The sequence below is a fragment of the Manacus vitellinus genome, unplaced genomic scaffold (genome assembly GCF_001715985.3).
Source record: "Manacus vitellinus isolate BGI_N305 unplaced genomic scaffold, ASM171598v3 scaffold_3_pilon, whole genome shotgun sequence".
NCBI lineage: Eukaryota > Metazoa > Chordata > Aves > Passeriformes > Pipridae > Manacus > Manacus vitellinus.
The window spans coordinates 46,761,811-46,784,533 of record NW_021940535.1 but is presented as its reverse complement, the minus strand read 5'-3'; the positions used below and the strand labels follow the sequence as shown (position 1 = coordinate 46,784,533).

At 38.0% G+C, this 22,723-nt stretch overlaps 1 protein-coding gene across 1 annotated transcript in view; it reads right to left on the bottom strand.

The window, feature by feature from the left end:
• The window catches only part of PTPRN2 (protein tyrosine phosphatase receptor type N2), a 642,799-nt gene that overhangs the window by 236,656 nt on the left and 383,420 nt on the right, over positions 1 to 22,723 (bottom strand). The window contains exon 13 of the mRNA XM_029961907.1: positions 1,575 to 1,639. Coding sequence (XP_029817767.1) covers positions 1,575 to 1,639 — 65 coding nt within the window. The remainder of the gene's footprint in view (positions 1 to 1,574; positions 1,640 to 22,723) is intronic.

The window sequence follows — 22,723 nt, the reverse complement described above, 5'->3', positions numbered from 1 at the left end:
GTGAGTTCTACAGTGGCTTTTACTAAACTAAATACAAGAATCAGATCAATGAGGTCTCTAGCCTAAGAACTCTTCAATTTTTCCAATTCTGTTAGCTGGTCTTAAAAACCAGAAGTCCTTGAGGTTATAGTTCCTGTACATCCTTAGACTACCATGGTTACAACAACCCCATTACTACAATGTGGATTAATGATGCATTTAACCAGTGACACCTTGCTGCACTTCAAATATGCAAAAGTGCATTCTTTCTCCATTGACCACATATAACAGCTGATTTAACACTAAGCATCTGAAGTGAAGTGGGCTTTCATTTTCCAGTGGACTTTGAAGCCAACTGGAATCCATGGGACAAAATTCATGGAGGTATTTCATTAGTATGAGGAGTCCCATTGGGTAAAATGGGACTGAATCAGGCTTCCATAGCCCGTGCCACAGTCCTGGTTCTCCTGTTATTTAACAGAAACCAGAGGTTGCAAATAACACAAACACAAGCTTCAGTCTGACTTGAAGCTAGAACATGCCCTAAAGTGCACAGCCATGCTCCAGGATACAATTCCCAGTTCCTCAGGTTATGCATCCTCAAGAAACACACCTGGTTAAATCAGCTTAGTAGAGATGATGGCTTTCATTTTCTGATGATTTCACCAATCTTTGTTTTCAAGTTCTAATTCTTACAACTTTGACCCTGAGCATCACAGTAGCTCTCAGGGTTATTACCTCTTCAGAACCAAGTCTTTCAGTAATGTGAATGAAGTTGCACAATGAACCTCAGAAATCTTGTCAAGTTATGTTTCTTAGGCATAGACTGATAAAAATTAGAAATATAAACTCCAAAAATCAGAAAAAAGAAAAATATATATATTCCTTCACTATATTAGAAGTTAGTAATTAATTATTTTTAATACCAAGAATAATGTAACCACAAGAAAAGGCGTTTGCCTAGCCCTGTGAGCAGTCACCACCAGTAAAATTACTTAAATGAAAAGGAAAAAAAAGATAAATGTGTACACAAAATTAGTACGAGTAGTTCATACAAGGTTCTTAGCAGATAGCATCATGTTTATTAATAAATTATGAACTGCTTAGTGGAGTTTTTGCTTAGTGATATCACTATAATAACAGACACATGTTTTATTTATGTTTCAAGTTACATCCAAAATAAGCAAGACATTCACTGTCAGATTCTCTCAAATATCTGAAGACTCTTTACCCCAAATTTAAATTTTCATTGATCTACATGAGATAGCACTCCATGAAAACCAAGGGGAATAATACGAGAACTTCAGTCACTGTGCTCATCTTTGGGGATTTTGTTCCTGTGATACAACAAAGCCAAAAACTGCATTTCTTCAAGCTGGCTGCACTTTTCTCATAAGGATGGTATTTTTTTTTCTCTGTGGGATACAGTGCTATTTGTGCAGCAGATTGTATTTTGACAGATGCAACTGTATCATAAAAGGCCCTTAGCACTATCAGACTGGTAACTCACAAACGTTCATGAGCTCCAGGATTTCTTAAAAAACCCCAAGAATTAAAACGTTTTTGAGAATGTAAAATGCCTGGAAGCCACTTACCTCCCCCACACCAGTCTGCAGAATTTTCAGTCCAGTTGTTTTCTCAAGTTTCTCTTTGTTTATGGCTGTAAGGAAAAATTAAGATTGAAAGAGTTACAGGAAATCTGGAATATGTATGATTTTACAGCATTTGCAACCAACCTTCTTTCCTTCATCAGTATATTCATGACAGTTCCTACCTCTGTCATCTGCGGAATATCTTTCCCTGAGAGCAGCTCTGCTAGTCAGCATCTTGAACACATATTTATGCTATTAATTGTTCATTGTTACATGAAAAAGAAAGCCAAGCTAATTCTATGTCCCTTGTAAACACAGTATCACACACATTTAACACATATACATAATATGCTTGGAAAGTTCTCTTTGGTGGAAACTTCCCACTGTCTCACTTGCATTGAAGAGCAGGGCAGAACCTTTGCCATTACAACAGAACTGTTGCTATGTAGGAAATTTTACAACAAATACAGACTCTTATCTAGTAGGTAAGATGAAGAGTTTATTTCACAACATCAGGATGCAGTGAAAAATTTTGTCTTTTTTTTTTTTTAAATTTAGTTTTTTTCATATTTATCAGCTTCTATATCATAAAACCATTAAAAACCAAAATAAAATAATCCAGCATAAAACAGGTAAATAAAGGTAGCAATCACTATGACTACAACTATACTTGCAACCCAAACATGCCCAGGGCATGAACTTGAGCACTGCTGTATGATTGCCAGTACTTTTAAATCTGTGGTCTTCACAGGATTTCTGCCTTTGACCATTTGTAGCCTCACAAAACAATATGTTGTTCCCAACCACAGTTTTGGGAACAGCACAAGGCTGAGATTATTCCTAGCTGGGAGTATCTCATCCCATTTTGGATGGGAAGACTTCAACCTTCTAGTCAGCCAGACTTGTGGCCAAAACCCAGGCACCTGGGTTGACTTATTTATGAGTAGAAATGGAGCCCTGCAGCCTTGTTAACCTCTCCTTCCTTTAGCTGCCTAGTCATTGACTGTGTTATCCAAGTGAGTCATCCAGGTTCTCTCTGCAGTCCTTGGAAAGGGATGGACTTTTAATACAATGAGTCATCCCACATATTTTACACACATCTGCAGGCACCTACATCTTTCCTTTGATTACAGACAAAATTTGGATAGATTCGGCTTCTCAACTGAAATTGCCTAAAGGAAACCTCCTTACCAGAAAGTTCAAGAAGTGTGCTAGAACATATCATGCACTGTAAATTTACATAAAAATACTTAAAGGAATTAACATATTTTTCTTTCATTTGTGAAAAATACTCTTTAATTGTTGCCATTTGAAATATTAAAAGCAGCTCAGATTGCAGCAGATGAGAAGCAAGATTATTATGAACTGATCCTTTATTTAGTTTGTCCAAAGTGCAACACAAATGACTCACACTTGTTTCAGCGGCGAGTTGGATAATTAGGCTCCATCACATCTCTTACGGAAAGATTTTGGTAAGAGTTTGTATGTGCAAAGACTCAAAAAGTTAAACCTCAAGCAATTCTAATACACAGAAACCTTTCTGACTGCCTTCAGCAAGGGATGAATATTGCCCTCCATTTAAATGAAGAGGAAAGTACTGTACACCTTTTAGACCCACACATCTTTATTTTTGCTTCTCTTAAATATGCTACCGGTTAAGCAGAGAGGAACATGCAGTCCCAAGCTAATAAAGCTTAAATGCATGTTTTCCAGCCTAAATACTGCATACAATACTCACATACTTAACACCTATGCCATGCTTTACACATTCACAGATGTATTTATTCTACCCAGAGTCACCACATGAGAAGGAGAATTGCCTGAACCAAGAGATTTGATGCTATGTTTTGCATATACAATACATCCTTGGGCAGGATGAGCTCATTGGCCTTCTGGCAGTCATCCTAGGAGAAGGACAGCTCTAATCCCAAACCTGGGCAGATGGAGCTCGCTTAGCCCTGTAAGGCCATCCATCTAAGAGAAGGTGGTTCTAATTAAAACTGCATCCTGAGGACCTCACTGCCACTGTCCAAGCTTGCTCGGCCCTGGCAGATGAACCTTAGGATTAAAGGGTGGGTTCAGTTCCGCGCATACTGCATCTCACCTAAAAACCAGCATGGCCAAGTCAGATACGGTAATGCACTTCCTGAGCCCTTTCTAATAAAGAATGGTGTGAAACAAGGCTGCGTTCTTGCTCCAACCCTTTTCACAGTCTTTTTCAGCATGATGCCCCAAAGGGTCACGGCAGACCTCGAGGATCTACATTCGATATTGTACTGATGGAAGCCTTTTCAATCTAAGGCGACTGAAGGCCCACACCAAGACCTTAAATCATCTTATCCAGGAGCTGCTTTATGCTGATGACGCCACCCTTGTCGCCCACACAGAAGCAGCTCTGCAGGGTTTAACATCCTGCTTTGCAGATGCTGCTGAGCTCTTTGGGCTGGAAGTCAGCTTAGAGAAGACAGAAGTGCTCTATCAACCTGCACCTCAGGAAGTCTTCCATCATCCCCACATCACCATTGGCCAATCAGAGCTCAAATCAGTCCAGCAGTTTAATTACCGAGGTAGCCTCATCTCCTCAGATGGTGAGATTGATGGAGAGATAGACAACAGGTTAGCAAAGGCATATAGTGCTTTTGGAAAACTCCACAAAAGAGTATGGCGTAATAAACACCTGAGGAAAAGTACTAAGATCAGTGTTTACAGAGCCATAGTGCTGTCTACTCTCTTATATGGTTCTGAATCATGGGTCATCTACTGCCATCACCTGTGACTCCTAGAGCGCTTCCATCAACGCTGCCTCCGTACGATCCTAAACATCCACTGGTCAGATTATGTGACTAATATGTTTGTTCTAGAGCAAGCAGCAGTCACAAGTATTGAGGCCATGTTGCTGAGAACACAGCTGTGTTGGGCAGGGCACATCTCAAGGATGAAGGACCAACCACCGCCTCCCTAAGATCCTGCTCTATGGTGAACTTGCCACCGGCTGCCGCAGGAGAGGAGCCCCGAAGAAAAGATACAAGGACTCCCTGAAACAACATCTCAGCCTTGGCCATATTGATCAACATAACTGGTCTACTCTGGCCTCTAATCTGGAGGCCTGGAGACACACCATCTATAATGCTGCCATTTCCTTTGAGAACGCACGCAGGATCACTCTTGAGGAGAAAAGACAATGAAGAAAGAATCGTGTCTTGCAGAATATACCACCTAAGGAGTCTTTCTGCTGTGCCTTTTGCAATCGGATATGTCTATCTCGTGTTGGCCTCATTAGCCACCAGCGCGCTTGTAACAAACGTGGATAGAGCCTTCCTAAATCTTCGTTCACGAAGCCCAGCCATGATATGTTGGATAATACAAATTTCAAAAAAAGAAAGTAAATATTTAGCAAGAAGCTGGATTTTCAGCCTTGAGATAGGCTCTGGAGGACATTATTTCACTGATGGCTGCAGACTTGCCTGCAGATTTCATTGCAAGGGGGTACCATGCTACCACACTGACTGCCTCACACCCAGCATACGCACTAAAGGCAGATTTCTACCAAGTGCAAAATTTTAGAAGATTTATAAAATGAGAAAGCTCCACAGCCTCCTTCAAAGAAACTGAATGGTCCAATAAATGATTCTTTGGTAGCTTAGGATAAAGAAAACTGCACAGCAGAGTGGCTGCAAAATAAATGGGCATAAGCAAACAAAAAGGCTTAAATCCCACTGTGTAATTTCTTACCACATGAGCAGTTAATAGAAAATATTGGGTCTGCTGAATTGCTGAATTTTGTAATTACTATTACATATTTGACCTCCTTTTTTATAGGTTTCCTGCAGACTTTAATTATTGAAGCTTTGATATTAAAAAACAACAACAGTGAACAGGGCTTGCTTAACACCCCTGCTTTCCCCCTTGATATTGTCTAAAACACAAAGGACAGGTCTGACAGTCATGCTAACATATACCCTGCCAAAATTAGGAGGCATGAAGGCACGAGGTGTTATTGACTAAATCATAACCGGAAAATGGTCAAGCTCAGGCACTGTCAGATTGTGGAGAGAGACACAGCAGACAGTGTCTGGTGTGTTCACTCCAGGCATTTACAGGAGCATATTTTAGCTAACCTTGAACTCCACAAGCTGTTCAGGAAGGTCAAGAAACTCTGTCAAAAATGGTGCTGAAGCTGAAGCAGCAACTACATATCAAACAGCTGCTTCAAGCTGTGGAACGGTGAATATAACTACTTAACCTCTTCTATGCATAACTATAATGGAGAATTAAAAAAAATAAAACACAGTCAATATAGATAGATGGAAGAAGTGGTGGGAAAATATATTTAGATATTAAGAACAAGCTATTAATCCTTTGAAAATTGGCCCAAATATTTAGAAGTATTTTAACGTAGTACCTGCTAGTTTTTATTCAAATAAAATATACAGCAGATGAAGTTTCTGTTGCAAATTTCATGAAAGTGGAAATTATAATTCCGGGTAACATTGCATATTGCACATTCCATCAAAGTTATTTTTTTTATGGCCACAGTTTAAAGTCCTGTAATACTAATGGAGAACTGACAAACTCATCAGCAAAGAGGCATAATGAAAACAGCTATTCAAAAAAAAAAAAGAAAAAATACCTCAATAAAATCCCCCCAAACCAGTTAGCAACATATAAATCCATTTTTTAATCTTCCACAGAAACAAAAAGGGCTTCCAAACACACAAAAAATGAGGCCTTTAAATTAAATTCACTAGATGAAGGATATGCAAATTACCTGAAGAAGCGGAGCCCTATAATGTTCTCAAAATTCTGCAATAGCCTATTTAATTAGTATTTTAATTTATCAGAATAATTCTTTGCACTTGACAATTTATGCAGTATTCCATATAATTAAGCACGTAGCTACAGTGGAATAATTTTGCCTACTCTCTGTATACCAGTTATTTTAACCTGAAAGAAACTGTGGAAGTCTCTCCTGTGATCTAAATTACAATGGGGACAACTTAATGGCTTTGCTCTATTAGAGAGCATGACGAGGGTGTTACTGAGTGTTTAAGGACAGGAATTGTCACTGTTCAGTCTTCACTAACCTGAGGGAGGTCTGATGTGTTTTCTGAGGGCAAACGTTTATTTCCTTTAGCAAAATTATCTGTCAGTGGTGCAGTCAAGAATTTGAGTGTGTAGTTTTGGCAAGTTTAACCTCGGAGTCCATCAGTTATAAGAAGCAGCAGGTTATAGAGGGCTCCAAGCTGACCTGCAGTCTCATTACAGCACTTCTGGAAGAAGGAAACCCTGAGAAATACTGGGGTTACAAAGGTTTGCTACAAATACGATGCCAATCACAACTGCGCCCTCCAGCTTACTCGTGGGAGCACACTGGCACAAGCAAGATGAGGGAAAGGGTTTCAACAAGAGGCTTCCTCAGCCTGTCTCCCATGCTGCTGCAGGATTTACCTGCCCAAAGAAGAAATCGACCTTAAATATGAGAAGTCTTTGTGGGAAGATGATGTCACTCACAGGGAAACCTTGTTCTTCTGCTGTGTATCTGACTTTGAGGGTGTGTTGTATTTAATTAAATGTAGAGAAAAAGTACTTACGGGTATATGATTATCCTGACCTCTATTACCTGCCCATTTTAGAATAAGATAATTCATGCCCTAGACTCACTAAGTATATTGACTGGACCTCTAGTCAATAAAGTGATGGAGGGCAATTAATTCAGATTTATTGTAGGCTGTCAGATGAATTCTACAACTGCCGTCTTTTTCCCATCAGCTTGTTGCAAAGCTCCTTTCATAGAGTCAAATTCAGAAGAATTTAATTTATTTTCCCCTCTGAGGAAGGGAAAGAGAAAAGTAGGAAGGGCAGCCCATGAAAACGCATCCTCATATTTTGGCTCTCTCCCTGCTGAGAAGAGCACAGTCCCAGAGAAAACCAGCTTTTGTACAGTCAGTGCACCTCCTGAAACTGCTGAGGCATTCACAGCACTAAATGAGAGTGGGACAGAGGAAAACCACACTGTTGACTCAGCGCCCTCTAAGCCTTTTCCCTATAAAACAACTCGATTTCACAGCAGTTTTTCCCACCTCATTCACTTTCCTCTGTTTCAGGTACTTAAAAAAGTATTTTAATGGACTCAGAATTAGATACTTGGGTACAACCATGTTCAGAAGTCTAGACTTTTTGGAATATAAGACAAGGTCTCCTTGTCTTTGTCTACAAACGGTGGTGTCAGAGATTCTGTGCCCAGCCCTGGGAACTTCTTCCAGGGGCTACAGCCTTTGAATCTGTAACTCTGTCCTGGCAGGAGTAACAACAGATTGCAACTCAAAAACACAACATGGAGCATTCGAAATGCATCAGTTGAAACCAAAATGACTAACTCAAGATAAAGTGAAAAGAAGGGTGTCTGTACTAAATTTTTCAATGCAATCAGTGAGGGACAAGTACCCAAGTTGTGGTAAAAGGTATTTTGTCTTCCAGTCTTTACAGGGTGATGGCATAAGATAGTTGCTTCATGTGTAATTTCTAGTAAACTGGCAGCCAGGCCTCAAATGGAAATGGTTGCAGAAAAGTCAAAGCTGCATCACCGTGCTAGCAACAGCCTGCTAAATATTGTGTCATATTCAATTTTCAAGTCATTTTTCAAATGATTTTAATTAGATATTGTTTCAATCTCATGTGCATTAATTTAATTTCTGATATCAACATTTCAGCTTTCAATCTGTTCAGATGCAGCACCTTGCTGCCTGGAGTAATTTAAAATATTGTTTGCATCTCCAGCAATTTTGTGGGCACACATCCTTCGCAACATGGTCTAGCCAATAGAAACAGCAGATGGAAATTCAGACCATGCTCACTACTCCCTGTGCACCTTTGTGTTCTCCCAGGTTTTGGTACAAGGCAGTTATATCTCCATGTTCACAATCAAGGACTTTTCCATCTCTGTTTGTATTTAATTCTGTTCAAAAAATACACACAAAATCCCTTTGTCAGGCAAATAGTAACACTGCATGTTTTCATAAGGGGAAATTTGGGCCGTACTTGAATAGCTGTCAAGAGCTGTATATTTTTTTAAACTTATTCACCAAAACAATACCACTTTTGCCAGTCTAAACCATCCATTTCTTACACCCATGGTCAGGTAATACTCAAGGATAGCACAGCAATGCCTTGATGCATCAGGACCTGAGGTAGGTATCTGTTTGCATAGATTAGGTATGTATTACGTTCTTTCTGCATGACAGTTTCCATTGATTTATTTCCACTTATTCAATAAATAGCTTCTCCACTGTATGTTTTCCCTTCCCTTCCCTTTCCTTTAAGATGAGCACACTGCTATTCTAAAATCTGATATTTAAATTGTAGTAAAGGAGGTTGGGATATATTAAACTACTTTTTTTGCTTCTCTGGGGGTTTTCTGCTTCATGGTGGGATCCATCTCTACCAACTTTGCTGTCTCAAGTAAAAAATCAGTCAAGGTTTCCTCCTTAGTCAAGAGAAGTAAATAGGTATTGCCAGATATTTAGTTATCCCATTCTGAGACGGGTATAATTTATTCATCATATATAAATATAGGCCTGGAAAGGCCTGTGTGTATTTTCAAAGTACAAACAGGTCCCATTTATATGAATTAGAACTATAGAAATGAAAAAAAAAAATCTATTCTAAATACTTCTATGCCCCACCCTAAGCTTCAGGAACCACCCATTATCAAAAATATTCTCCTAAGTAGTGTAAGGAAATTTATGTCCATCAATAGAAGAGTTTTGAGTACTAACAACAAAAATGATCATGCTCTGGAAATGCACATTTTAGAAATATAGAATATATTTCAAAGAATTCTTAACAGTGACAATTTTTAACACTATTGACCATTTTAACAGTGACAATTCAATGCTGCACATTACTTGACAGAGTGCAGTGCATCTATGTGTAACAATTTGCTTGCATACTTAAAACACTTATCCATTATTTATAGCAAAAGTTGAACCAATTCAGCCAGTGTTAGCAGAAAATGAAAAAAAAGAAGTGTCATTCCACTTTTCACATCAAAATTTGTTCACATAAATATTCTCTGAAAAGTTTCAGCTCTGTACAGAAAATTCAGATGAAACAACCTGCAGTATGTTGAGCTAAAAGTAGAGCAGAATATGTTCAAGTAAAGTGGTTTGACTACCAGTGCAAGTGCAGGCAATGCTTCTCTGCAAAGTTATTTCTGGAAGGATCACTAATATCTAGATCAGCTTTTAACTGTCCCTCTGAAAGTCCCAGTTAGCTTAACATTGAGGTTCACCATCACTTGTTCAACCTTAACATTTAAAAAATAGAAGGCAAGATTTGTGGTCCCAGAGAATGGGTGGGTAAGAAGGACCTCCTGGACCTCCCTCAGCCCTTTCAGTGCAGACAAGTCTTTGCCTCCTCACCTTCATCACACCGTGAGAAGTAACAGTCCATGAAATAAGCTTGAGGCTACAGCTTCTTTCCTTTCCTTTTAAATAGACAGGTTTTCTGAATAACATTATAAAAGAACAGCTTTTCTGCCTTCTTTTATTTATAGTCAAGAATTCAACAGATTGCTTTAATTTTCTTGTGCTGAAAATACTACCAAAAAAAAAATCAAACAGATAATAGCAGTTACTCAGCTTTTCAAGCGTTACTAGTATTCTAGTTTTGTATCTCCTTTTTGCTTCTATTTGAATATTCTCTCCTTCCACATACCTCATTTTGATCCCTCAGGATATCCATTGCATATCCTTTTTGTGTTTTATTATTTTTAAATAAGAACTATCTGTCTACATTAAAAACATGAACTTTATGTAAGATCTTTTCCTTGTTCTTTTAATGCTTTAGAAAAAGAAAAATTATAATCTTCTGTCATCATTTCCATCTAATAGAAACAAAAATTACTTGCTTAGTTTCTAGGAATAGTAGTATCTAAACCACTTATTTTCCTCCTATACTCACTTTTCTAGATCTATTAACTAAAGTACTTTATAAGCAGAAAAAAACATTGAAGTGATCCAGATGTTGCTGCTTATGGTTGTAGCTTTCTAGAAATTTAGGAAACTCGATTACCTGGAACTTAAATGACTTTCTGTGGTGTCTTTAGAATAGATTATGTGTCAATGGGGCAAGAGAAAGGACTAAGCCATTTCTCAAGAAGTCTACCAGCTACTTTTTCAATATATTCCATTATTCATTAACATAAAAGAAACTGGAGGACTCTGAAAAAGAAATCCAAGAACAGTTGTTGCACTTTTAAAGAAGCAATGCACTCCTCCCTAGGGTATCCCTGGAAAGTACACTGACCATCTTTCATATTATGATATAAAATATTTTAAAATATCCATATTGACATCTAGTTAATCTTCACCTTTGTTATGCTCTACTTTTTTAGCATTCTTCTGCTTGCACCACCTTGAGCCTTCTCATATAAACAGCCTGAAATGTATGAATTATTCTTACTCTTATTTAAAATCTGTCAAATCTTTGGATGGACACCATAGTGTGTTTGCACTGGTTTATGAAAAATTTAAGGGACACTACCACTAATTCTCAGCATGCCAAACTGTTATTTTTCATAAATACACATTCAAGAACTGTCATTTTTTTTCCCAGTCATTTCCTCAGTTAATAAAATAGCACCCTGTAGGTTCATTTCTTTAATGATCCAAAACACAACTCCGAGACACGTTATTTGTTATTCATCTGCAACTACACTTAATGTCATCCTCGTGGCACAAATGTAACAAGACTGAGTTGTGAAAACATTACCAATATTTCAACTGACTGGCTCACTAAATCATGAATAACACAGCTAATGCACAAGGTCATTCACTAAAATCTATTTGCTGTGCCTCAGAATAAAATGAAAATATTTATTACCAAGAATGACACTAGTAAAAGGAGTCACAATAAAGCTTTCAGGTGAGAGTGAATAGGGACGATGTTAACTTGCCCTCACAACTGTTTCTTACAACAGTTTTTCATAATTCTGCTTTAATGAAAATTCTGAAGGCTACTTGACTACTTTTCAGTAGATTTCTGAAAAATCATGAAGAAGTAGAAGAATCAATGAAGCCTCTTTATAGTTCAGAAACAGAGGCCAAATATTTTTTAAAAAATACAAGCTTTAATCAAGTAATAAAAAACCATTATGTTTATTCTTAGATGGGTGGAGTGCAAAACAAGGAATATAAATTCTTGCCTACAGAGATAGTTTGGTTCTAAATGCATTTACAGAATTTGTATGTGCCTGTGTCTGCAGGTTTGCACATTTGAGGGAATGAGGAGCAGGATTTAACAGGAAAGATCTGAGTGAGTGATGGATGGCTACTTTGCAGATTCTGGCAGTGGGCAAAATATTATGATTATTACAACCTCACCTACAAATGGTTTTAACAGCCAGGACCACTGTGGCAAAGGCACTGTGCAAACATACAGCTAAAAGGTTCTTCCTGTGTAAAAAGCTTATGCCTACCAAACGAGTGGAGACAATAATTGGCTACAGAGAGGAGTACAGATAACAAGGAATTGGTATTAGGCAATAGAACAGCAGAATGCCAAAGCTGTATCCATCCACACAACATTCTTCCTCTTATTTTTTGGCATAGGAAGTGATGTGATCAGCTAAGCCTTATAAATCCCTTAAAAGCTGCAGCACTTTCACCGTTTCACTGCGAGGAGCAGAAGAGACTTATTGGCAGGATTTAAAGTAAGGAGAAATGGCAGGAAAGGACACTCTGATCAGCTCTCCCAGAAGTGCTGGAAGCAAAAGGCAAATCTTTCCTTTTCTGTAAATGGTGTGACAGAGAGGTCTCTCCTCTGCAGAAGTGCTTATTGGCATGAGTTTCGGGTGGCACCATCCCTCCTCTAACAACACTATGAAAACAGTTTTTAGGGCATCCCTTCAAAGTGTAAGAAAGTCTTCCTGGCCTGTCCCACTTCCTGTGGTGCCAGTTCCCTCTGAGTAGGTTATAAATCCAATTATAAACCTCTCATTGGGCAAAATGTTCAGTATCTCAGATATCTGTGCATTTTGTGGGAGAATTGTACATCCCAAAAGAAAAGTATTTTGTCAAGCTTGGTTTTTAAAAAGAAATCATAAGCAACTGCAGAAATATTAGAACTTAAGAAGACAGGTGAATTGACAGAGGGAGAGGCTGTGGACTAATACTGTGAATCAGGAACCTGCCCTGCTGGTAAAAGCGTTCACTGTCCATCAAAATGCCAGCTACATACTCTTGTGAACAGCAACTTATCCTTTATTTTTGCAAAATGTGCATCATTTGTAAAAAATCTGCTGTTTAAAGCAGTTAAGGCTACCTGGAAAATTCTGACTGATGTAGTTTAGAGGGTGATCACAGGAGCAGTTCCACCAGCAGACACAAGACAGCAGCAACCTCTGTCAAGGGTATGATAACCTCTTTCATTGGCACTGATGCATTCAAAAGAGGACATTGGTCCACAGCCTTTATAAGACTGTCAGACTTGTATGGATTATGCAATTTAACACAGAGAAATCATTACTGCATACAATTTTCGATAAATGTAAATGAAATGCCTATCCACTTTATGCATACATGGGCATGGGTCACTATTAGAGTGCCAGCAATTTCAAGCAATTTCTGCATGCTATTTTCTGAAAAAAATTAGCACAATAGCTTCCTTATAGAGTGAAAATCTATGGGAGAGTAAAAAGCTCTGTGAAATGTTTTCTGACTTTTCTCTGACTGCTGTGTTTGTCAGGCACTCTCCTACCAAAACAGGCTGCAAAGTACCCACCCCTAAGGCAATGAAACAATCCTTGCAGTACTCTCCCCTCCCCTTCAGTGTGGCCATAGCACGAGCTTGTTTCCAGGGTTTTCCCTTCATGGAAATATATGGAAACTAGCCTTAAAAGAAATATTTGCTACCGAAAAAGAAAGGTGGCTATTACAAGGGCAGTACAGATAATGACTTCCTCAGGAAATAATTTTGTGAGAAAGTGGTTTGCATATTTCCTGACCCTCTTGCTTTTGTAGACTGCTGGATCCGTGACTGATTTCTAAAGGAGAGGATGCTCTTGTGAAAGCATTTTAAAATTCCTTTCTATATATATATCATACATTAGAGCCCTGTACTGTACAAATACCTACATTAATCTACACATACACACATAACATGCATGTCTCAATATAAGATACATACATATATCTTATTCCACCCCCTACTCTTCAAAAATGAATACAGAACAGTAGTATAAACATAAATTAAGTATGAGGTATACATCTCCACCAATCAAGATTAATGTATATTATTATCCCTTGACCCCTTCTTAATGTTCCATTTTACCATGTTTCTAAAATATTTATACCATACAGGGTGTTAAATTATAGCAATTAAGACCATAGTATGGTTTTATTAATATTTCATCAAGAATGTTTCATAATTGGAATTTCCCTGGTGCCCTTCTGTTGCTTTGCTGAACACTGTGGGGATGAAGGGTGTTTCTGTCTTGTTCTTCATCTTTGCAGAACTTTAGCAGCATTTTGCTTTATTTAGCCATATGCAGTGTTTTGCAGCTACTGCTTTTTTGCCTAGTGGCTGGCTCATGTAACAGTTTCAGGTTTGTTATTGCCAGTTCTGGTTCTCCAGCAAAACAAAAGCATCAGAAAAACAGAGACAGTCCAGAGAAGGGGCACTAAAGGGGTTGGAACATGAATTCAAGGAGAGGCTGAGACCAATGGGTTTGTTTAGCCTTGGGAAGAGAAGACTAAATGGAAATTTACCTGCTGCTGACTGCTCCTTGGGCAGGATTATAAAAAAGATGGGACTGGACTTTTGCAGAGACTCATATCAAGAGGACTTGAGCAAAATTCCTACAGTGGAAAGTCTGGTTGGACAGAAGGAGAAAACTATTTTCTTAGTGAGTAAGTGATGACTGAGCACTGGGACAGGCTGCCCTGAGAGGCTGTAGAATTCATTGACATTTCCACAATTTAACTGGAGCAGGGCCTCAAGAAGACAGATTTCAGACTGGTTGTTGGACTCATTGGTTTCCAGAGGTCCCTTCCGACTTAAATTTTTCTGTGATTATAAATATATGTATAACATCTGGAAAGAGTGATTCTTCACAAGAAACTGTATAATTCCATCCTGACATTTCTGAAGTACTGATAAACCCTTCCTTGAAATAGATTCTGCATCTTTTTATGAGGAAAGACTGCTGTCCTCAAAAGTACCATCATCTCATCAGACTTAGGATCAGCAAAGTGTTTTTATTTCTGGATCAATTTGTTCTTATGCAGCCAGGCACTTTAAGATATGTTCAGCTGATGAATCATGACCCAAAATCACTGGAATGAAGTGAAGAAGAGAAACAGAAAAATTTGGGAAAATGCAAAACCAACTAACTTTTGGGGTTTATTGCTTAGATTTTGGGGCACACGAATCTTCATGGTCATCTCAACAGAGCTGAACTATGTTATGACAGCAAAACTGGAGACATTGAAAAGATTAACAATCAGAACACTGTATGAATAATGAAAAAATAAAAGGTTTTTTTAGAGAAAAGACCTCTTCTTGAAGCAGTGTAGTGTCACTCCATAAATGGGACATGGTTTAAAGGACGTGAGTGAGTTTTACAAGAACCAAAGTACAAGAGAGACAGACACCAGGGGAGAGGTGGAAGAGAGATGGGCCCATGGAAACAAAGTGGGATGGGGGTAAAGAAAAAACTACCCAGGACTTCAGATTAGGTTTAGCTACTCCCTACATTTTGCAATCTGTAATTCAAAGGTGGTTTCATAATACAGTTTTAGATATTTGAAAATCAGCCATTCAGTAAAAGTTTCTTGCCTAGTTCCCTTACAGCTGACAGAGAGGCACTTCCAGAATGTCAATAGCAATAGAATGTCACCATCCATTTGATGTGCATTTATGATACCCCCAAAAGCAGTTGGGAGATTTCAGCAAAGACTCCAGGAACTGATTTGCATGATACAGAAATAGGTAGGTGATCTTTTAAAGAAGGGGGAATACCAAATTAATGGGTAAAAAATCGAGATGGAAAGAATGAGATGACTCTGCAGAACGCAGTCACAGTCACCCAGACTATAACATGAAGGGTAAAATTTTGCAGTGGTTATTTCCCACAGTTCTGGGAGTACAGTTTCAAACTCAAAAGTAATTTTAGTTTTTTTCCTAAAAAAACCCAACAATATTTTTTTCTGCATCTACATGTTTTAATATTTTATACATTCTAGAATATAACATAGTAGTGAGTAATACTAACATAGAGGGATAAGATTGACTCAGAAAAATTCAAAGTAAGAGAATAGAAGAATTAAAATGACAGTGGTAAAATATTCCATTAATTTTAAAATGTCAAGAGTGGTTTTTACTAAGTATAGGCTACAGCATCTTTCTTGTTTTCTGATTCATTAAATTGCTTTTTTGTACTACAGTTATGTTGTATTAAGTACTTTAATATATGAATAATTTCGTTCAGTACTCACAGCCTGTCTTCAAAATAATGGAATGTTAAAGTTGTTTATATTTCCTTTTGGAAAAAAAAATTAGAATTATGTGTACTATAAGAATCAATTGTGAGTAATTTTTGATAAGACATACGAAAAACTTCTTACCCCATAAAATCTGCTGAACAGACAAATTACCAGCAGGAACAAGTGTGATCAGAGTTCTGCTGAAAGGACTTTGTTGTCCTGGGAATTCCTATAAATGGAGGAACCATCAAAAGAGCAGTTCTCTATATTACATTGTCACATAGCAAGTAGAGTTGATGCTCCTTTAGGTAACACTGTGCCAAATATAAAAAATGAGTCATTTCAAGCAGTTAGCTTCATCAAAGGTTGAATGAGAAGCTGAACATCCTTCTGCCTTACAAGAGGAGCTAGGAAGGAGAAAGCAGGTTTGTTTTTCACGCATAGGATGGGTGAGGAAATGACTGCAGATTATTAACAGGTTGCTACATCTCTTGCTTTTGATGGCCAACTTAATTAGATGTTCTGTAATTTTGTGTCTGGACAATTCGTTGGGTCAAGTTAGGAACGCAATTCCTATGAAGATTCATCTATAACAGATAAAAGCACGAAGGTCTTGTAAAACAGAGATATATGTAGAATGTAATTATATGCAGAGTGTATGTGTTTTGTTTGTATGATGTATGATACTGGAATAGGACTTGCATATATTTGAATATTCATTAGATCTTCAATATCTTGTGAAACAAAATGCAACAAAGGACGGACTAGAAACAGAGATAACAGGGAGAAGATGCATCTTTTTCATTTTCCTAATTTCACACTGTATAATGATCTACCCATCTATTTTAAAATATCAACAAGATATTTGATATTATAAATAACATTAATAGACATTAATAACGCATTATAATCTTGCATTGAATTACAATCTTTAAATTAAATCCAAATATATTAATACTTAAACAATAATTAATAAAAATTAATTTTTAAATAGAGCACTGCATTACTTGGTGGGAATTATATTAGTAGTTAAAATACTTTAAAGACATAAGCCTATCTAAATCAAATTACAGTCACTGCTGACAATTCATTAAAAAGAATAAAAAAATACCACTTATTTGGTAATTGCAACATATAAATACAATTCGATTATCATATGCATCATAGTATGGCCTCTACCTTGTTCTTTTAAACTATCATACTATTACTTGTACAATTTTGTTATGTACCTAAGATACACTATGCCACATTTTAAACTTGTTTCAACAGCAGTGGCATTAAAGGAAAATAACAATTTTATAAAGCCTAATATATCTGAAGGGGAAAGCACTCAGAGTGTCTAAATATGTTTTCCATGCACAGTTTGAACTGCAGTTGTTCAAAGTGAAGTGTCGCCTTTGGTGTGGAACATGAAGTGTTGGGATAGAAGAGCAGAGCGGCATCAAAGGAGGACCCACCATCTGATGCCACAGAATGCATGTATTGATTTCATATTTTGAAAGGCTTCCTCTACCTTGAATATTTAGCAGATCCAATGAAAGTCTGAACTGACCCCAATGAATATAAATCCTGCTTTAACTAAGATATAGTATTTGAGAAGGACATTCAAGTTATTCTGTTATTGCACTTGTTGTCAGCAAACAGAGTAGTAATTCAGAGACTGAGATATGACACACTAGGCTTTTGGACCAGAGAGATTACAAAAACTACAAATAATACTTGTATTTACAATTGTCAGTGGACTGTGAAGAAGAAAGTACTTTGAAATATCTTTTATAAAGTAGGTAGAGGTTACCTTTTTAACATTAAGTTAAAATATTTAAATAGCCTGTTTTTCCTACCACTTAATATTATACAAAGTGTTTTCAGCCTTCAACAAGTCACAAAGCAACTAAATTGACTAATGGATTTAACTTTTGCATTAAGTCTTTCTCACACTAGCAGGTTTTAATTTTATTCACTGTTTGGTTTAATTACTAATTAATATTGACTTTCAAAGGACCATGATCATTATTTTACTTGTGGCAAAATCAAGAGACTCTTGTCATATTCAAGGTGCTGATCCCATTTTAAACCTGGATGCTAGATAATAGCACATGTGAAGATGCTCCCAGTATGGGAGGAAACATTGCACATATGTTAAAAAAATTTTTTTTGAGGACTAGAGAAAGTGGTTCTAAAAAAAGTGAAAATAAAACAAGTATATACCTATCTTTTACTTCCATTATTAGCTTTTGCTTCAAGTATATTTTAAAATACCTTTTTCTAATGAACACCATATTTGCCACTGTTCATATATTTAGCATCTGATCCACAGACAGCCAGGCTGCCTGGCAAAGTCTGGAGCTCATACTTGAGGGAGCCTAAGATGTTGCTAATAAAAGTTGCAGCTGGTACTCCTTTCACAGAAATTACCACTGTAGAGCAGAATACGTGTTTGTGTGAGGGCTGCCAAGGTGAAATGCTGCATCTTGGCAGGCTCTGCCCTCCCTGGGCCTGGCAGTGATAGGGGATGGCTGGACACGTGCCCCAATCTGCTGAGCTGCCATGGTAATGATAGTCCTTGGCAACATGAAGGAGTAGGAGCCCTACACAACATTTCCCATTTTGCAGCTAAAGCTATCAGAGCATGTCTGCCTCAGTCCCATAGCTGAAACCATCCCTGTGCATCCCTGCATCTAAATACAGCCCAATTAATCTCACTTTATTAAGAATTCAACTCTGAAAAAAGAGTATTTTCCCTAGTGAGCTTGCATTTTTTTTCCTGTTTTGCAGTTTAATTTGACCACTCATGAACTAGGCATAGTGTTGGTTACTTGGCTGACGGAGTAAAGGTATCTGAACAATTTTTTGGTTGTAATCATAGCATAAAATATAAATACAAATTCATATGAAATTATTTTATATGTTTGTAAGTTGTCTCCAACAGTTTGGTCTTATGGCTTTGTTAGACTTAATTTGAAGAATAGTTTTCTGTGCATAATTCTTAGGTCATAATTCAGAAGTTCATCAAGGACTGAAACTTGGTGTGAGGTCCTAACTTCCTCACTGATTTCATTGTTGTCCTCCAATGGGTGCTGTCAAATGGGAACTGTATCCTGTTGATTTTATAGGGTCACATTTTCACAGACAGTTTGATTCACTCAAAATATAACTGCTGTGCATCAGTTTCACTGAGACAAAAGTCCCACCAAGCTACTTCTGGTTTGTGATCGGAAAGAAATTGCATAATATGGACACATCCCCTTTACACAGCAATACCCGTGTCAGTAAGACTTTGTCTTCCATATCAGACAAGAAAGTTGTGAAACAGTGAGATAAAAGTGATCTACTTGGTATCACCAAGCAGCCTACTGCCATAAACAGAACCCCTCAGTGTCCTGTCAGCAGTGAACAAATACGATATTTTTAAAAATATTCATAATTTAATGTGTCCACCCCAGCCTGGAAATTGTAGTCAAGCACTACCATGGAGGGGTTCAGGATAAAAAGAAATAAGTGAAAGTAAAATAAAATAAAATTATAGAGCTAAATAAATCAACTGGGCTAAATACTGTCTTTTTTTTTTTTTTTTTTTTTTTTTTTTACCCCCAGCTAGCTGCCTTTTTCCAAAGAAAAGTATGGAAATTTCTTCTGGGAAAAGAAGAAACCACCCTTTGGGAAAACAGCAGCAATCAGTACACAACAATATAGATTAACTCAAAGGTTTGTTATTATAAACACATCTAGCAATTCATTGTACTTTGGGTCCATTTAAAAATGAGCTGATAAAGCAACATTATTCCTTAGATTGATAACCAGCTTACTGGATTTCAGAGAGGTCAGAGGCTTCCTTGTTTATTTAGCTGAGTAGTCTTTTAGCTCTCTGATCTCCTCAGTCTGTTGTTATTATTACTCTTCCTTGAGCTCTGCTTTTCAAATACCTTGTCTCCAGCTCACTTTGCATTTCCTATTCAGCAATTTGACCCTACAGACAGTTTATAAAACAAGATAAAATTCCATAAATTAGGCGTCCATGGGTGCCTGTGCCCTATATCTTTGTCAAGGATGATCACAATCAAATGCTTGTTTCTCGAGACAGCCTGTCAGTGAGCACAATTACAGGTTTTCAACTTGCCCTGCCATAGCACAAGGCAGAAGGCTCTTGTAGCGAGAGAAATAGCTTCATACCATTCTTCACCTGTCTCTTTTCTGTCTATCTTCTTATTTCTATTTAGTTTTTTTACAGATTGTCATTAATTCTCTTTTGAGAAAGTAAAACTTTATTAAATATGCAACATTATATGTTCATATGTCTTTATGGGTACAGTTATTCCAGAGACAGTGTAAAAAACTGGAGTGTGATGCAAACATAGCTAAGGTGGGGGTAACCCAGGGGGTCTTGCAGCTCTGCCATGTCAGCACAACAGTGTGGAGGCCAATGAGAGGCACTGGTCCAAGGTGGCACAGCTAAACTGTGAGCTGTGAGCAGCACCCCCAGTACTGTAAACCCTCCGAAACCCTGACATCCTTTATTTTTCAGTCTGAAGGAAAAATCCTGACATCATAGTGTTTAGTGCAGAAATTTTGCCATGGACTTCACTGAAATCAAAACCTACAAAATACATCAGTGGGGTTTTTTGTTTTGTTGGTTTTGTTTTGGTTTTTTTTTTCCCAGGAAGACATGCTAAGGACTGACAATGTGACTTTCAACTCTGACTACTGGCCTTTGGACAGTAGGAATAGTGTATTCAGAAATATCTTTCCTGTGAGTAGTGACAGTTTTTAGATTAACACTGTGGACTATTCATCATCTGAACAGGACTTATTACAACAAACTCCAAATTGTGCTCTGTTGAGCAAGGAAAGATGACGATGATATAATAAAATTCTGTATACCTCTTGTGGTTTAGGAATGGTACTTCCCAATTTATTCTCCTGCTGAAATCACACTACCACCTGTTTATAGTATCATAGAATCATAGAATCATAGAATCAGCTGGGTTGGAAGGGACCTCAGAGATCATCAAGTCCAACCCTTGATCCACTACCGCTGCGGTTACTAGGCCATGGCACTGAGTGCCACATCCAGTCTCTTTATAAAAATCTCCAGGGATGGAGAATCCACCACTTCCCTGGGCAGCCCATTCCAATGTCTGTTTACTCCCTTTCCTCCCCCTGCCCCTTCCTTCTGCAGCAGGATAGAGAGGAGAATTGGAAGTAAAAAAGGTAAAGATCATGGGCTGAGATAAGAACAATTTACTAGAAACAGCAATGAGGTAAGAAAAAATGAATGGTAACAGCAACAATACTAAGTACAAAAGCGTACAAAACAGAGAGAGAGTGAATCACATGAAAAATTCTCAACATGGAGCTCAACTGGACCTCCATTTGCAGCCACACCACCTTGACAGCTCTGAGAGAAAATGAGTACATATTTAAAACATGCATCCTAAAGTGAGCCTTGGAACACTGTCAAAAGGAAAAAGGGAAAAAGTAGGATAAAACTGCATTGGGCTTTTTGTCTTTTCCTTTTTAACTCCTCTGGGAACTGTGAAATATTAGGAAATTCTGCCATGGTCTGAGGGCTTTTCCATGCCTCAGAGCCTCCTCCAGGATGCTTCTGTCTTGGAGCACCACCTGAAGTACCTACATCACATCATACTTTGCTCCTATCCCTGACATGTCTCTCTCATCAGCCTCACCCTCATAAGCTCCCTAAGGAGTCCTCACTGGCCAGGCTTGAAGTCTCCTGTTGGAGTCACAGTGCCAAAAGTCCCTAAGTACATCTGCATTTTTAAGACCCCTTTACTTCTTTCTGTGCATGCAGCAAAGAATTCAACATTCCAGTAAGTCTCCCACCTTTATTTTCTATCTCTTTCTTAAAGGAAGCAGATTTGTTATCTCAAATGTGAGCCAGCATCAGGACTGCCAGGCAATGAGCTGACACAGTAGTACATCTCAGTCAAGAATTCCAACACTGGCTCCTGGCTGTCACGTTTTCTGCTTTTCTAGCAAATATTGCCAGTTGCACAAATGTTATTCCACTCATAACAGACCTCCAGGCAGATTACAAACCATTAATTAATTCCCTTTGATTCCAACAATTCCGGCAAGTTTTCACCTTTGTACTAACACACTCATTGAGACTGAAATGTCTGAACCTAAATTCATGGATGCTACAGGAGATCATGTCAAAAGTCTTGTTTAGGTCAAAGTAGATAACTGTTCTCTGCTTATCTACAGAACTTGTCATTTCATTGCAGAAGGCAATGAGGTTGGTCAGATGTGGTTAGCCCTTGATTAATTCATGCTGGCTAGTCCCAGTCATCATCTTGTCCTTCACGTGCCCAGTAATAGCTTTCAAGAGAACACGCTCCATAATTTTCTCAGGGATCAAAGTGAATCTGACCAGGCTCTAGTTTCCTGGAGAATTCCTTCTTGCTTTTTCTGAAGATGTGTGCAAGCTTGGCTTTTCTGCAGCCTTAAACCTCAGTTTTGATAATTTTCAAAGAAGATGGAGTGGGTTTTATGTGATATCAACTGCCTTTGGGAACATCCTTGTATGCATCTGTCTTGACCATGGACTTTCCTGTGTCAAGATTTCTTAAGAGGTCTTTGATTCAACTGTTCTCTACTGTCACAGATTGTAGTTCATCTCCTCGAAAACTCTCTCTGTGTATATTGGCT